The sequence below is a fragment of the Fusarium phalaenopsidis genome (genome assembly GCF_050370095.1).
Source record: "Fusarium phalaenopsidis strain FUZ10S chromosome Unknown contig_32292, whole genome shotgun sequence".
In the NCBI taxonomy this organism is placed as follows: domain Eukaryota; kingdom Fungi; phylum Ascomycota; class Sordariomycetes; order Hypocreales; family Nectriaceae; genus Fusarium; species Fusarium phalaenopsidis.
Genome location: NW_028145410.1, coordinates 1,898,514 through 1,914,008, shown reverse-complemented (window position 1 = coordinate 1,914,008; position 15,495 = coordinate 1,898,514). Strand labels below are relative to the sequence as shown.

The window sequence follows — 15,495 nt, the reverse complement described above, 5'->3', positions numbered from 1 at the left end:
GAGATGATGATCCTGGAGGAGATGAGCGAAGGGTGATGAACTGCAGCTTAACCAACACGGAACGACTTATCGTCACTTGATCGTGTTGGTCTGCCAAAACAATGGCATCATGAGCTATACGACGAGGAGTTGGAGTTGTTGGTCGTGCTGTGTTCAACACATGCCCAAATCCTTTTATCAGTCAACTCACACTCTTTCAACACTCAACGGTCTCTTCCACCAACGGCATTCACTATCAACACATTCATTTTTTTTTCTTTTCTTCTCATATCATTCATATTCATTCATTCAAACACAAACTCCAAGGGCTCCATGTTTGACCATGATCCCATTTATTCTAGTCTTTGCTGTGCTCTTGGGTGTCTCTGGTGCCGCGGACTCCAAACCTGGTAGTGACACCTTGAAGGGAATCGCCTCCAACTGTAACGCATTTCACACGGTAAAGAAGGGCGATGATTGTGATACTGTCGTGTCTGAATATGATATCACTCGCGCTGAGTTTCTGAAATGGAACCCGGCAGTCTCCAAGGACTGTAGCAAGAACTTTTGGGTCACCTATGCATACTGCGTTGGTATTGATCAAGATGCTTCGAGTACGACGTTCTCTACCTTTACTACAAAGACACAGAGCCGTGTTACCTCGACTACAGCTGGCCACGGCCAAGATACTACCACCACCATCAGAACCTTCGCTACCCGAGTTTCCAGGAACACTTCCACCAAGGCTGATACGACCTACTCGATTCGGAGTCCCGTCAATACGTGGGAACTGGCCAGCCCGAACGAAGACACCGAATGGCCTCCCCAGAGAACTCAAGAAGGCCAGCCAAGCAACTGCAAGGACTGGCACAAGGTCGAGCGTGGCGATACTTGCGAGTCAATTGTTTCAAACTATGGAAACTGGAGGATGACTGTCAAGAATTTGTAAGACCTTGCCCATGATTCCACGCGAACAAAGAACGTAGCTCACTGTGCCCTGCCCAGCAAGCAATGGAACCCGGCGGTGCTGGATGACTTCATCGGGTGGTGGGTTTGTATCAACGCTCCCATGAAGCACACTACCACCAAAAACTTTGGCTTCCATCGCCCCAGTACGACAGTCTCCATCCCTGACTATACGCCAAAGCCCAGTTCTACCATTGACTGGAGCTGGACGCCCTCCCCCACCCACGAAGGCGCCTCCAAGAGTTGCAAAGCATGGCACCAAGCCAAGGAGGTGAGAACATCCACGCCAGTTTGTATTGCCATGGGAACGCACACTGACGGCATTTAAAGGGCGATACCTGTGACTTTATCATCAACAGAGGATACATCTCCAAGGATGACTTTTATCGCTCGAACCCTGGAGTCGAGTCTCAGTGCGATGGTCTCGATAAGGGGTATTACTACTGCGCCGCTGCTCATATGCCTTGGGAGAAGGAGTACCCTATGTCACCTACAGTCACCGCTGAACCGACTGTGGTGCCTTCTGGACAGACGAAAGATTGCAAGGCCTGGTACAAGGCGGCTCCTCATGAAGACTGCGAGCTCATCTTGCTTATGTTCTACATGTTTTCTCTTGAGGACTTTGTCAAGTGGAATCCAAGCGTGGGTAAAGAATGCTCCAAGGGCATCGTTGAGAATCAGTGGTACTGCGTCGGAGTACCTGGTTCTCCAACCACGAGAACGGGTATCATACCCTCTCCTACCCCTGTCCCGAAGGAGGACCAAACACAGAAAGGCATGGCCAAGAATTGCAATAGGACGTGGCAGGTAACCAAGTAAGTTGTCCTCGACCCTCAAAATGACAGTGAGTGGTATTCTGATGCGCACTTACAGGCAAGATACGTGCGACAGCATCATCAAGCACATAGGGATCACCGAGGAGCAGTTCTTTGCATCGAACCCAGCCGTTGGCGATGCCAAGAAGCACACCTGCGACAATCTCAAGATTCAATACTGGGTCTGTATAGGAGTGCAACACGCTGCAAGCAGAGTCGACAAGACCACTGCGACTTCTGCTCCTGTAGCCCCTAGGTTTACCTCATGGCTGAATTCGACCACCTTTGGCTCTGGAAGTACAACCGCAACCCAGACTAGCCTTCTGTACACGGCTTCTTCTGAGAGTCTGACGAGCTCTGAACCAGGGGTCACATTTATCACGAAGGCTAAGAGCTCTGTTAAAACATCAGACAGCACCTTGATGACAGAGTATGGCGAAACCTCAGTCCCCGGAACCACAGAGATACAGACATCCAAGTCTACCGAGTCCAGTCAGGGAGATACAACCCATTCAAGCATTTTGACGGCAGACCGCACTACGGCCGATTATGGCAAAACCGGTCACGAAGAGACGAGTGCTTCAGCGACAGATTACACTACTCCGGGGCATACCAAGTCTACCCGACAAGGCACAACGCAGTCGAGCACTTCAACCGCGGACCGCAGCGCCCCTGAGTCTACAATCTCCTACACCAATCCCCCGGGGCAGTGGACTACCTCAACGGTCTACACCACTCGTGTGCTGACTTTTTACTCTTGTGCCCCTGAAGTGGAGACGTCCGACTGCCCATATGGTCCTCGCTTCACCACCGAGACCATCCTTGTGTCCACAACTGTCTGTCCTGTGACCGAGATTGGTACGGGTCCTCAGCATACGCTGCTTGCCACTTTCATTCCAGATCCTTCTATGAGTTTGTACCCGCCAGGACCCAACCCAGCCTCGAGCGCTGCCTCGATCTCCAGTGCACCAAATGTTAAGTATCCTATCCTTACCGAAGCCACAGCTTCTACTCGGCCTTCGGCTGTGGTCTCTGATGGCTTAGGCTGTCCAGCCCCTGTGGCTACGCCTCTCCCCCGCGACGTAAGAAGAATCATTGGATATCATCTCTACTCTTGTACTAACAAGGCCCAGGATTGTATGATTGGTGGCTGCAAGCAATTCTACCTTGTCCAAGAAGGCGACTATTGCACAAAAATTTCCAGGGGCGCCGGCATCAGCATTGAGTATGCGCTTTCTCTCCTTTAATCCTAAATATTTGCTAACACAATGGCCCCAAGGGACTTTTACGAATGGAATCCGAGTGTGAGCCGAGACTGCTCTGACCTCTACCTTGGATACTGGTACTGCATTGGAACAACAGGTCCGGCCGCTCGCATCTCCTCTGCGTTTCCGGACCCGACTTGGTGAAGATAGGCAAGGATGCTGTAGGATCGAGTAGAAGTGGCGCATTTTAGGTGTGCTGGTTAATTAGTCTGCCCCCTTTATCCCCCCAAGGTGAACAACCATCCAGTGTGTACAAGATATCCATTGGCTCCGTCTCCCTTTCAGGCGGTTCATAGAATCCTATGAGATTCTCAAGCCAGTAAGGCGCGCCCATATCTCGGTGACCAATCTGAATCCAATAGCCATCCAAAGCCGGAGCACTTCGAAGCTCGCGCCAGAGACGCTCAGCTTTGTGGGGGCGCTGCTCAAGGACCTTACCCCCATTGTCCAACGCATGCCGCTTCTCTGCACCGTAGCATGATGACGGAAGGGCGATTATACAGGTATTTAGGTGAGGGAATTTCCTGATCATATCCTCCATTGGCTTGATGACGACTTGTTCGACCTTGCGGTATACGTGCTCTGTGGCGTAATTCTGATGACACGTATCCCCCTCGGCTGCGTACATATCTCCCAGGAGGGAGATATACAGCATTTTCAAGTTGGGTAATATCACGGGTGCTTGCTCGGTAAGCGTCAAGAAGGCATCAAAATCCGATAGTGGCGGATCTTGTTCCTGCTGCTCCTGAAAGGGATGGATTCTCCAGAGCATTTCCACCCGAGTCATGGACTCAAGTCTGGAGGGCACAAGAAGCTTTGGTAGGCTCAGTATGAGCTCGGTATTGGAAAGAAGAAATGCATTGGTTGAGTAGAGAACTTGAATGCCTTCTCGGTATCTTGATCAAGGTCAGCTAGTGCCATTCACGCATAATAAGGCAACTCACGCCTGTCGACAGCAGAGAAGCCATCCCATAGCCCCAACGTGACATTTCAAAGGCGCCTCTCCGGGAGCAGACTTGCACCACTCGTTTACGCCATACTTGCATCTATCATACGAAGGGTCGTCCTCACCCCAGCGAGTTGTGGCGTCGAAGGGTGTCACACCGAGGCGATGGCATACACAGCTCCACCATCGCCATTTCTTGGGTTTCCATCTATTGGGTACGATGGCGGTCTTCTCCCAATGGCTAAAAGTTCTTTTGCACCAAGTCTCACCGTACCGAAAGCTCATACGGGAGGCGTGATTCTTGACGGGTGGCTTCCTCAATGTTGCAGGGTAGTCGTAGTCGAGCTCGATATGGATATCGGTGCCCCCGATAGCCTGGCGGAGGATCTCGAGGCGTATTTCTTTTGGGAGCTTTTTGAAGAATGGGCTTTCTTTCGAGCCCCGGCTTTCTGATGAAGCTGTCAAAGGACGTGGGCGCTCTGCTGGAAGATAAGGCATGCCAGGTTCAGGAGGCTTCCAGGGGTTCTTTTCGCGGAGCCAAACCACGGCTAACGAGCCTCGCATTCTGGTTTTCTTCAATAGAAAAGAAAGAGTCAAGTGGAAGAGAAACTTGAAGATTGTCACAAAATGTGTGGCCGTACCATTTACCACTTATCTCCGTGAGCTGTTTGATCTACAACCCCTGTCCTTGAAAACAAGACCTTGTCACCGTTGGCTTTAAGCCTCATATGCTTGTTCGCATCCGTGCAGAAACGAAGTGGATTCCCGTCTTAAATTGTATCAGCTCTAGAGAGCAAGGGGGTAGGTAGCTAATCACATCCCCAGGCTGTCTTCTACAGTTCCATGTCTGATCCGTAGATGGCAAGTCCCGGCCAAGGATTTGGCATGGCAGGATTCAGCTCTGACTTTTCACGCTCGAGGTTGGAGCCCAGGGCTTCGATAAGAGTTCCGTCGTCAAGATCAATGGCCCAGACCATAGTGCTAGAGTGAAAGTCGTTAGTGATGAACACAGCGACAGGACTCAGGTGGACTTACCCCCCAAGGCAACGCTTGTTAGCGTATTCCATCTTCATCTCGAGCGTCTCGGCATCGTCCCAGCTCACCCACTGGTCCTCGTCCCATGTGACTATCTTGACGGCCGCCTCTTCGTCAAAGGAGACCTTGCCGCTGCTCTTGATGATCTTGTTGATCTCGGCTGCTGAGAGAACGCCCGCTGTACCTGTACACTTACCTTTGTCTGCACCTGTCTTGAAAGGACAGCCAGCTTTCATGCATTTGGGGTCTTTCATTGTGAAGCCTAGTTATGTCAGTTCTCTGTGGCCTTGAATCCTCTATACGGCTTGACTTACTTCGACCGTAAAAGCCAAGGCCCATGACCACCCGCTCGGGGTTGATGTTGTTCCTCCACATGAGCTCCAGCGAGGCATCAATCTCGGTCAAGTTCGTGTGCGCCTGCGCAATGTTTCCAATATCTTCGACGTGCTTGTCCCATACGCCATCTATAACTCGTGTCAGCGAATTCTTGAACCTCAAATCCTGTTCTGTCACGTACGAATGTCATAGGTCATCATGTTGTACCAGTCGACGTATGGCTCCAGCTCGACGATATTGAACCCTTTCAGACACCAATAAGAGGCTGGCTATCATGGCTTGATTAGTAGCTGTTTTGGGCACCTTAAACGAATGCCTTTTTGCTCACCAATGTGATGGTCAATCCGTACTTTCGGCCAGAGTTGTTCAGGGCTCTTCTCAAGCGGCGAAGGAGCTTGACAAAGTTGTCAAAGCCCTCTTCAGTGCCACCGCGGTCTTCTGCAACGGGATACTCCCAGTCAATGTCGACGCCGTCAAAATTGTGGTTCTCTAGAAACGAGAGCAGAGACAAGAAGAAGGCGTCCTGCGCCTTTTCGGACTTGGCAAGCTCGGAAAAGACCTTGCGGTAGGGGCCAGGATCATTCATAGCCCAGCCACCGATAGCTAATTGCTCGTTAGCCTTTTTATCTCACCGTCACTGAAGGTCAGACTGTTCTCACCGATCCAAACCTCTAGGTTCGGGTCCTTATCCTTGAGGTCAGTCACACGGTCGTACAGCTTGGCCGTGTTGGGGTCCATAGCCTGGATGAAATATGTCTTTGGGTTGATCAGGGCGAAAGCGAAGTTAATGTGGGTGTACCATCCTAAAAAGAACAATCAGCATCTGAATCACAGTAAACCTATCAATACCAGAATCTGTACCCAAAGGGATCTCTTCAGGTTCCATTCCTGTAGCCTCAGTCAGCATTAGAGAGAAGCAACACTACGAAAGGCTATCAACTTACTGCCACAGGGTCGCTCCAAGTTCCACCCTTCATAGTATCCGATGGTCCTCTTCTCTGAGCTTCTGCCCGAGCACTCAGGCGAGGTAATCTTCTTGCCCTTGCAGTAACTGTCAATGGTCCCGCAGAAGCCAAACTCACTACAGCAAACGTTCAGCGGGCAGCCGGAGGAGTTGGACCATTTGATGCCCCAGCCCGGGTCGCATTCGCTCTTGTAGTCACAGCTCGATATGCACTTCTCACCGCAGTAATCAGGGCCAGTGCCGCATATCCCTATGCCGGTCGAGTTTCTGTAGTTCCTTGCTGTTAGAGAGCGGAGAGAAGCTAGGGAGTTCAACTTACAGCGGCCCGCAACAGCCACCATCACACTTGGTCTTCTTTGTACATGTCTTTTCCTCGTCGGCAAAGGAAAGAGAAGAGAAGGATAGGAGGGCGCCGACCACGACTTGAGTCATCCAAGCAGTCCTCATGGTGGCGGGAAGTAAAGACAAAGAGCTATCGAGAAGTGAACTGCCTGCATCTATTGCCGAAGAGTGCATTTCGATACCCAATATACATGCCCTCTCCAGAGCAGCTGTTTCTGATCCCTGTCTTGGCATTTCCAGCATAGAAGTACCGGTACATGTCAGTTACTTGTCTTTGTTCCCAGGGTCTAGAATAAAGAGACCATTATCCAGGTTATGGCGTCGATCGTCCATCAACTCGAGACGCTCTATCGCCCCCTGCACCCCGTCGAATTGTGTCTGAGGTCCGGGCTTCGGCCCGCCCCTTGCCTACTATCTCGGGCCAACACATTGCCAAGACACTGTTGGTAGTTTGCGAGAGTCGATATATACTAACTTCCAATTTCAAGTTTAATCTAGACGGCGCAGCCGTACTTCAGCTCCACGAAACGGCCGCCTGTAACTCTGGATCTTGTCCGCCCACGTTCACGGGGCGTTTTCTTAAGGCTGTCGGTTGAGAAATCTGACGAGAATAACCACCTCACGACTTATTCTCCCCATAATAACCACAGCGTCAAAGTCAACAACGTGGTCATGAGACATCTAGAGTTGACGCAGCAGCGGAACCGAGCGGTTGCAGAAGGAATCTAGACGGAACGTCGCGGCTTCAGGTCGCAATGGAACCAACATCAGCAGATCTCATCAGTCTCGACAATAATTGAGGTGGAGGAATTGATATTAGCGATGTTTGAGAAGATCTGAATTAAGTAATCGCCGTATGAGACTTGGGGATGTCGCCATGGTGTCCAGCCATTTCGACTGACAGTTCTAAGAACTTGACATTAATATTCACACCATCTTGAGTCAACTACAGAGATCAGAGTAATACCACCAGTCCTTTTTTCCTTCTCTGAGTTTCTTCTGTGATAATAGCCTCCATCTTACAAGTCCCGCTGGCAGGACTCTCAACCCAACCCTCCCACCAAAAAGGCTCGACGCCACTCATACCATGGGCACCATGGCCCAGCTCACTCTTTTTTACCTTTCGATACTTTCGTTGCTTTCCCTGGCATTCTCTCGTGCCATCGATCAGAGCCGATATGAGCCTACACCGGCGAAGCTCTTCCGTCGTGATTATGACCCACAGGACTTCTCCTGGGTCAAGAAGATGGGTGCCATCGGCGACAGCTTCACGGCTGGTATCGGCGCCGGTAGTCCCTTTGGCAGCTTCTGGGACAATCGTGCCGACTGGAAATGCTCAAGGTACGACCAGGCGTATCCTAATGTCGTCTATGACGAGATCAACGACAGTGTGGAAAAGTTCCAGTACCTAGCGTGCAGTGGCGACCGCTCCACGGGCATCTACGATCAGGTGAAGGAGCTTGACGACGACATGGATTTTATCATCATGACGGCTAGGGAAAATGATCTCTGTCTGATTCATACTTGTCATTATACTAAAAAACCATGGTTAACCTAAATACGTCTAGGCTGGCATAATCAAAGCTTGCGTTATCCTCCCAAAGTACGGAGAAGATGTCTGCGAAGAGATCATTGACAAGGCCAAGGAGAATCTCGATACTATTCTGAAACCGAATCTGATCCAGATCCTCACCGAATTAGACGACCACATGAACAAAGACGGCATCGTCGTGTACAACGGCTACGCTCGCTTCTTCAACGCCTCGGAAGAAAAGTGCGGAGATGACGAGATGTGGTGGCTAATAAAGGATGACGAACTCGAATGGCTCGAACTCACCAAGGAGCGTCGTAAGACTTTTAACGAACTTGTTCTCAAGATTAACGAGGTCATCGAGGAGGCCATCGAGGAGGCCCAGAAAAAGGTGGATTACACGCTCGCCTTTTCAAACTGGGATAAATGGCCTTACGAAGCTGTTGATGGGTGAGTCGTCTGTCAATCAACCTTGGTGTACGATGGCTAACATACTGTAGATTGTTCTGCTCCCCCAATAGTTCAGGCCGCTACCTCGATTCTGAACAGCCAGATCTGCATTTCTTCAAGTTCGACACCACGAGGCCCAACGTCAGACCCAATGACGAATGGAAGAAGCGATCACTCAAGCCCTTGAGCAAGAGATCCTTGTACGACAGTCTCCTATACAAATCGGTGAATCCCCGAGCAGATGTCCTCCACAAACTCGACCGTAGGGCTCCCAAGGTGCCCGACTGCCCAGGAGATGGTCCCCCTGACGAAGAAAAGGACCTCGAGGCTATCGAGGGCGAGGAGATCAGCGAGGATCTTGGCATGGGCACGCCTGACTCTTTTGGCAAGATCTTCCACCCGAACGAGCTTGGCCATCTTACCATCGCCTCCTTCTGCATCTCGGCAGCGATTGAGGCCCGTGCCAGAGTCCTCGGTGTGGATGGTGGCGAGTGCCCACTCGTAGACGAGTTCAAGTGCTGGTCTGATGATGGCGATAAAGGATATGCCACTATGGAACGCGTTGTTCAGACTTACCAGGACTTTTGCGACGAACTGGAGCCCAATACCAGCCGGGCAGGGTGGACAGAGGAACGCAAGTTTGATGAGGGCACTCCAGATGAACACAAGTACACCATATCTCTGACAGGCGACGCCAAAAAGTATAGAAAGGACGAATGCCTCAACTCATTCAAGCGCATCATACACGGGTGCGACAAGGAGGATGACGATAACCCACTGAGCTGGAAGCGCGGCGGCAGTTGGCAGCGCGGCCAGTACAAGTACCGGCTCGACATTAAGCGGAAGAATCGACCCCAGAACCTCAAGGAGCCTTATGGCACATGCAGAGGGAACAACCACTTTTGGTACGCCGACTATACAATCTATGGTGAGTTGCAGACACTTCCCCCAAGGAACGAGCTGATGCTGACCGAGACCTCCAGGTGCTGGCTTCTCTAGCTGGGACCATGGGAAGAAGACGCTCCTCCCGAGCATCAAGGACTGTCTAGGCGAGGGCGTTACGTCCTTCGAATTTGAGTACTTTGACGGGCCCAACCAGTTCGGACACGAGTGGCTGGTGACGTTCAATACACCCGGCCTTGTCAACTCTCAATGTTTCAAGAACAACAAGGCGGTGTTTGCGGCGCATGGATTTACAGATGGCTGTGAAGGTGATGATTTCTGACATGTTGGTCGTGTGCATGGTGCATTAGTATATATACTTATTGAGAAGGATAAGACCTGATCGCCTTCAATGCCCGATGTCAAGTTTTCGTCAAGCCGAGGTCAACAATGTGGGAATGGATCTCCTGGAGAACAACTATAACATCGATCCAGAGTAAAATCTAATCCCATACTGACCCTTAGCAGACATATATTATACTTGAGTTGTGAGCAAGTTTGACTTCTCGGCTACCCGGGAGCCTAGCGCTTAAACCTCGGCTAATCGATCTCTCACTCAACGCATCGCGTTCATCCACTCGCTCACTCTCATTCATTCTCCTACACATGACACCAAAGATACCCCAAACGCTGATTGTAAACTAAACAAAGTGACCATTTTTATTTTCACTATCAACAGACCTACCTAATTACTTCTCTTTTTTTTCTTCTCTTTGCACTACGGACCGGCGTACAACACCCCCTTTCAAACCACCAATTCAACGTCACAAGACAACCATCCACATCGTCAAAAGACTTGAGACACACTTATCCGAATCCGCCAAGACAACTGTTCCCACGAGCGAAATGGTGGCAACCGGCAAGATTGCCCTACCTGAGCACTGGACCGAGCTCAGCGCGGCCCGGATACAGCGCAAGAGATGCGCTGACGATGTCGACGCCATCAAGAAGGCCTGCCTGACAGAATGCGGCCAGCGACACGTGGTGGATTGTGAAAAGTGCTTTCTAAAGACCCTGGATCGCATGCGCGCTCGGTACTGCGAGGCCGAGGGCAGAGAGTGGTTCACGCAGCGAACGGCGTTCCTTAATGAGCTGGACACCCTATTCACTGACGTCAAGGACCACAAGATCGACCTCAGGTCCATCGAGGATAGAATCGAGGCGGAGAAGGAGGCCTGGTATCGATGGGTGCTCCGCATGTATCCTCAGTTTCTGTCCGCTGCCGACAGCGGTGCCGACCAGGATGAGTTGAGGGCCATGCTGGATGACCCGGACAGGTCGCGCGAAGAGCTTATCGAGAGGATCTGGGAGGGCGTTGGCAAGGTTCCAGGCTGGTCTTCCGAAGTGGACAACATCACGCTCAAGGTCAAGGAGGACAAGAACTACGGGGCAGATCTCAAACAGCGCTACATCGCGTGGTTCTTCAAAGACCGATTGACGGGGGCGTTGCTCGAGCACGCGCAAAAGTACCTTGACGCGTACGAGTCGAGCGAGTCGATGACCATTGAGGAGGTCATCGACCACATCTCTCAGGACCGCAAGGCGAGCCTTAGTTCGCAGCCACAGCGGGATAGCCATAGGAGACGGCTAGATGAGCTACGAAGGGCCAAGACGGCTTTTGAACATAAGCAGAACATGGCTAGGGCCCAGGCGAGCCAGACCCCCGTTGTGGCCGAGGAGCTATACGACCTTCCGCCATGCGCAGTGTGTGGTGGAGCGGCGGATCAGAAGAGCGTCCTCTCGTGCTCACTGTGTCAAGCTGTGACGCACCTGAGTGGCCAGAAGAGGCTGACGGTGTATTGCTCGGAGGAGTGTTTTAACAAAGGACACGTAAGTTGTCAAGTCTGCATGTACTGGAAGATGCTGACCAAAGTAGGAGGAACATATTGAAAAAGAGCACGACTGCGAGGCGGGAGAAAGGTGTGCACAAAACTACGACGAGGATACTGAGATGTCGGACGGGGAATATCAGGCGGTTGTTTGTAAGGACTGTGTCGAGCAGAAGGAGGCCTCGCTGTTCTGCACGGAGCGGTGCGCTGCAGCGAACCTGCCCCGGCACATGGAAGATAAGCACGGAAAGACGGCCGTGGATGAGGTCAAGAAGCTGGCGGAGCCGCTGTCGGAGCTATTGGAGAAGAGGTTGAAGGAGAGTAATCCGGGGTTGAAGATTTCGCTGGCCGAATGACCTGGTTTGTTTGTATCAATATTGGCCGAATAGATGCTGGGCTGGGAACAAATACAACACTTGCAAAAGACTGATGAATGTCAACTCTGATAGCCTCTAGATGTCATGTGAAGTTGAATATATGCTCACGGGGCTGGTGGGTCATACCGGGACGCATGTGGTTGTGGAGCCGTCTATATCCGATCGTCTTCGGCGATTGAGGCCCCGTTCGGCTCCTCTTTACGCCGGCCCCTGCCCGCAAAACCTCCGCATCAGCACCTCGGAGTCTTTTTTCCATCTTGTCGCATTCACCAAGAAGAGGTAGAACCTCTTCGCGTGCCTATTCTCTCTTCTTCACGACGCAGAGCTCATCGATTGTCCACTGGCGTCATCACAGAGGCAATCTGTGCATCCCAGCCATGGAGAGCGAATCTCCTGCCACCGCCGGCGGTGCTGCCCCCGTGCGCAAGAGGATCTCTACGGCCTGTGAGGCGTGTCGCGTAACAAAGATTAAGTGCCAGCCGAGTGAGCAGCCCGGAGTCTGTCGCAAGTAGGTCTCCGCCGAGGTCTCTTGCTGTGGGCTTCAATTGATGGATGTCAGATGTCTCGAGTCGAAGAAGGAATGCATATCACGAACAGGACCCCGGACACGGCGGAGGAGAACAAAATTGTAGGCTCACCACCACTTTCAAAGATATGGGAATACACGTTTACAATCGTCAGCGTCGTTGATGGCCATCAATCGCAACCTCAACCTCCTCCGCCACCAGCTCCCTCAAAGACCTTCACCATCGATTTTGACGTCCCCTCGCTGCCAGAGGTTGACGAGAACTTTGACGCCCTGCGCGACTCACACTCTCAAATGATTGATTCCATCTTTCCATCAGATCAAGAGTCGGATGCCCTCAGTGCCCCAGATTCACCGCTTACAGGATTCCCAACGCCGGGCTCGTCTAATAACACGCACTCCATTCAGTCCCTGCACGCAAAGCCCCAGTTCAACCTCGATTCGGCGGCATCCCTATTAGCTTCGTTTCGGGGTATGTTGGTGCACTATCCCGTGGTTTCTCTCAAGCCCGAAGAGACAGTATCGAGCCTCGCCGCTTCTCGACCGTTTGTTCTACTAGCTATCCTCTCAGCGGCATCTGGATCGAGGACACTGCAGGGACATACTCTATACGACGAGGAGTTTCGAAAAGTTCTAGGCCTAAAGTTTGTCGCCGGTGGAGAGAGGAGCATGGAGCTTCTTCAGGGCATTCTCATCTACTGTGCCTGGTAAGCACTCTCCAGGTCACAGAGTAATGCAAGACTCAACAGTTCAGGTACCCCTTCCACCTCCGCCCCAAGAACAAGCAAGCCTTCCAATACTACCGAATGGCCGGCGACCTCGTCCACGACCTCGACCTCGAAGAGGAAAACCCGGAGCTCATCACAACGCCGCCAGGCGCCATGACCGCATCGCAGCTCGACCGTCTGCGCGCCTACCTGGGCTACTACTACGCCGTGTCAAAGTACGTCCTCGGCCACCCGTACACGCGGCCCCTCGTTGCTTACCATCCCAGCTACATGACGGCGTGGAAGAGGATGGACCTGCTGGCTTGCCCCTGGACGCCCTGGACGGCTACCTGCTGCGATGTGCTGCAGCGGTGCGCAGAGGCTGATGGGGATCTTGCGCTGTGTTATCTTGCCAGGTTGGCGAGCTCGACGAACACGGCCAATAAATCGATTCGCGATAATAATGCGCAGTCGGTTCAACAGGTTCAGCTGCTTTTGTTGGGACTCGAGGCTCAGCATAGGGAACTGAAGGCGGCCATGCTGCCTCATATAGCCCGGTCAAGTAAGCACCCTACCCCTATCTCCAGCCCAAACTTATACGTTTCAGCACCCGTAAGGCTAGCGGATCTCTTCTTCGACATCTTTCTCCAAGGCGGCGCCGTCTTCTATTTAACCCGCAAGATCGCTCCCCCGGGGCTCGTCCACCCTCCTACGTCCCGCCTCCGCAGCTGCGTCATCAACCTCCGTGCCTTGTTCGACTACCTCACCGACCTAGGACAGTCAGGTTTTATGTCCTTTACCAGCGTCGACTGGACCAAATTTGTCCTCTCTGTCATCCTCGCTGTCCGACTCTCGTTCCCCATGTCCGAGGTCAAAGACTGGGATCACGCCTGGGCGCGCGAAGAGCTGCGCTTCGAGGCCTTCCTCGAGACCATGTGTGACGGCGCCGACCTGACGCCAGTGAGCACAAGGGTCGACGTCCTCTCTGCGGGACGCGTCGTCTTGCGCGTCGTGAAGGAAAAGTACGACCGACGGGTCGCCATGCTCAACATGACGGCCTCGCACGGGAAGGGACCCGGCCCGCAGGGGTGTCCAATGTTTGACCGCAGCATGGAGCCGTACATTTCAGCGTGGGATACGGGGTTCGACATGAGCTCAGTGATGCCACCGCTCCCGCTTCAGCAGCAGAGCCAGCAGGAAGGACAGCAGGCTGTGTTCCATGACCTGTGGGCGACCATGACCATGGGTTGGGCGAATGACAGTCTGATGGACGACCAGGATATCTAGCCAGTGTCCCCCATCCCATCAATGAGTCTATCGGATAATCAAACCCAGTTCCTTGGGTGCCCCATGTGTCTACCTACGCCTGCTGCTACCGTCGCAGACGGATCGTTCGTTCCGGTCCCGGATACTACGGGCCAACAACACCATCATATTGACACCCAGCTGCATGAGATTTCCCCCCACGATAACCTACGCTCAGATTCTCTCTTCCTCAAAACGTATGATCCCACCAAGTTCAATAAAATAAGAGACAGGTCGAATCACAAAGTACACCGAGCCTCCTCCGTCACAACGAGACCAAACCTCCAACAGCCACTCCTCCGATGCATCTCTCTCAACCTAGAAATCACCACCCCTGCATCACAACCCCTGTGAAGCCCTCGCAACACACCCTCCCCTGAAGGTGCCCCCCCCCTTGGCGGCATCCCACATGACATGCCTGCCTCATTCCCTTCGCCCCCGTCGTCGCACAACACCATGACTGGCATCATCAAAGCCCCCCCTTCCCCTCCCCTGTCCATCCCACCCTCAGCCCACCCCAGGCCCGCGAACCTGGGTGTAGTATAGCTAGCTGCCTCTGAAGCCGTATAACCATCTCTCCCGTCACCGGTTTCCGGAATGTGATGGAACGGTGCGTGGCACAAGCGCTTCGGCTCGACGCGCCCCGATGCGATGCATTCTTGTGCTACGACCCGAGGCATCAGATGAGATGGGCGAGGTGTCAAGCCGCCCAATGCTACCCTGCCAGCTCTTTTTACCCTTCATGCTGTAGTCCACGTCCAAGAGGCTCACCGGTGATGCTGACAGACATGCACATGATGTCGCCGACATGACTTGATGCATTCACCACTTGCATATTCTTCTGAGGATATCATCAGCTTCAGAACGCTCTGTTGGGAATTGCTACTCTACCATATCATCCTTGCCAAGGAGGCCCGAGCCAATCGCCTATACCTAAAATACGCTGCAACCTGTAGCTACAAAAGGAACTGTCCGCATCTCCGAGTAGGTATGGATGCATAAACATGCACCTGACCGACCTGCCTGGCGCCTCAGATATCACTGGCACCCTACTCCGAGGTCCTCGATAATAGCCAGAGCCCTGCTTGCCGCCCTGCCACTCAGACCTAGTTCAATAGCCCGACTGCCAAGACTACTCAAGGCTCGAAAGGCCAACTTGCATTCCTCCCTTTGCCAAGCG

At 52.5% G+C, this 15,495-nt stretch overlaps 5 protein-coding genes across 5 annotated transcripts; 4 read left to right on the top strand and 1 right to left on the bottom strand.

The window, feature by feature from the left end:
- Positions 1–322: 322 nt before the first annotated feature.
- LRP88_04883 (uncharacterized protein) lies at positions 323–3,169 on the top strand (the record flags this gene model as incomplete). Its single annotated transcript, XM_083241449.1, has 6 exons — positions 323–924; positions 985–1,216; positions 1,276–1,760; positions 1,819–2,842; positions 2,894–2,985; positions 3,040–3,169. 6 exons carry the CDS (start codon positions 323–325, stop codon positions 3,167–3,169), a joined length of 2,565 nt encoding a protein of 854 aa, XP_083102597.1.
- Positions 3,170–4,804: 1,635 nt separating this feature from the next.
- On the bottom strand, positions 4,805–6,753 carry LRP88_04882 (uncharacterized protein; the record flags this gene model as incomplete). Its single annotated transcript, XM_083241448.1, has 9 exons — positions 4,805–4,952; positions 5,007–5,268; positions 5,321–5,470; positions 5,524–5,611; positions 5,671–5,945; positions 6,002–6,145; positions 6,204–6,230; positions 6,287–6,573; positions 6,626–6,753. The coding sequence occupies 9 exons, from the start codon at positions 6,751–6,753 to the stop codon at positions 4,805–4,807; spliced, it is 1,509 nt and encodes a 502-aa protein (XP_083102596.1).
- A 991-nt stretch (positions 6,754–7,744) lies between these two features.
- Positions 7,745–9,854, top strand: LRP88_04881 (SGNH hydrolase-type esterase domain-containing protein; the record flags this gene model as incomplete). Its single annotated transcript, XM_083241447.1, has 4 exons — positions 7,745–8,098; positions 8,217–8,629; positions 8,680–9,557; positions 9,613–9,854. 4 exons carry the CDS (start codon positions 7,745–7,747, stop codon positions 9,852–9,854), a joined length of 1,887 nt encoding a protein of 628 aa, XP_083102595.1.
- Positions 9,855–10,417: 563 nt separating this feature from the next.
- LRP88_04880 (uncharacterized protein) lies at positions 10,418–11,756 on the top strand (the record flags this gene model as incomplete). The annotated part of the gene is made up of 2 exons (XM_083241446.1): positions 10,418–11,401; positions 11,451–11,756. 2 exons carry the CDS (start codon positions 10,418–10,420, stop codon positions 11,754–11,756), a joined length of 1,290 nt encoding a protein of 429 aa, XP_083102594.1.
- A 398-nt stretch (positions 11,757–12,154) lies between these two features.
- Positions 12,155–14,297, top strand: LRP88_04879 (uncharacterized protein; the record flags this gene model as incomplete). Its single annotated transcript, XM_083241445.1, has 3 exons — positions 12,155–12,285; positions 12,375–13,010; positions 13,058–14,297. The coding sequence occupies 3 exons, from the start codon at positions 12,155–12,157 to the stop codon at positions 14,295–14,297; spliced, it is 2,007 nt and encodes a 668-aa protein (XP_083102593.1).
- Positions 14,298–15,495: the final 1,198 nt, after the last annotated feature.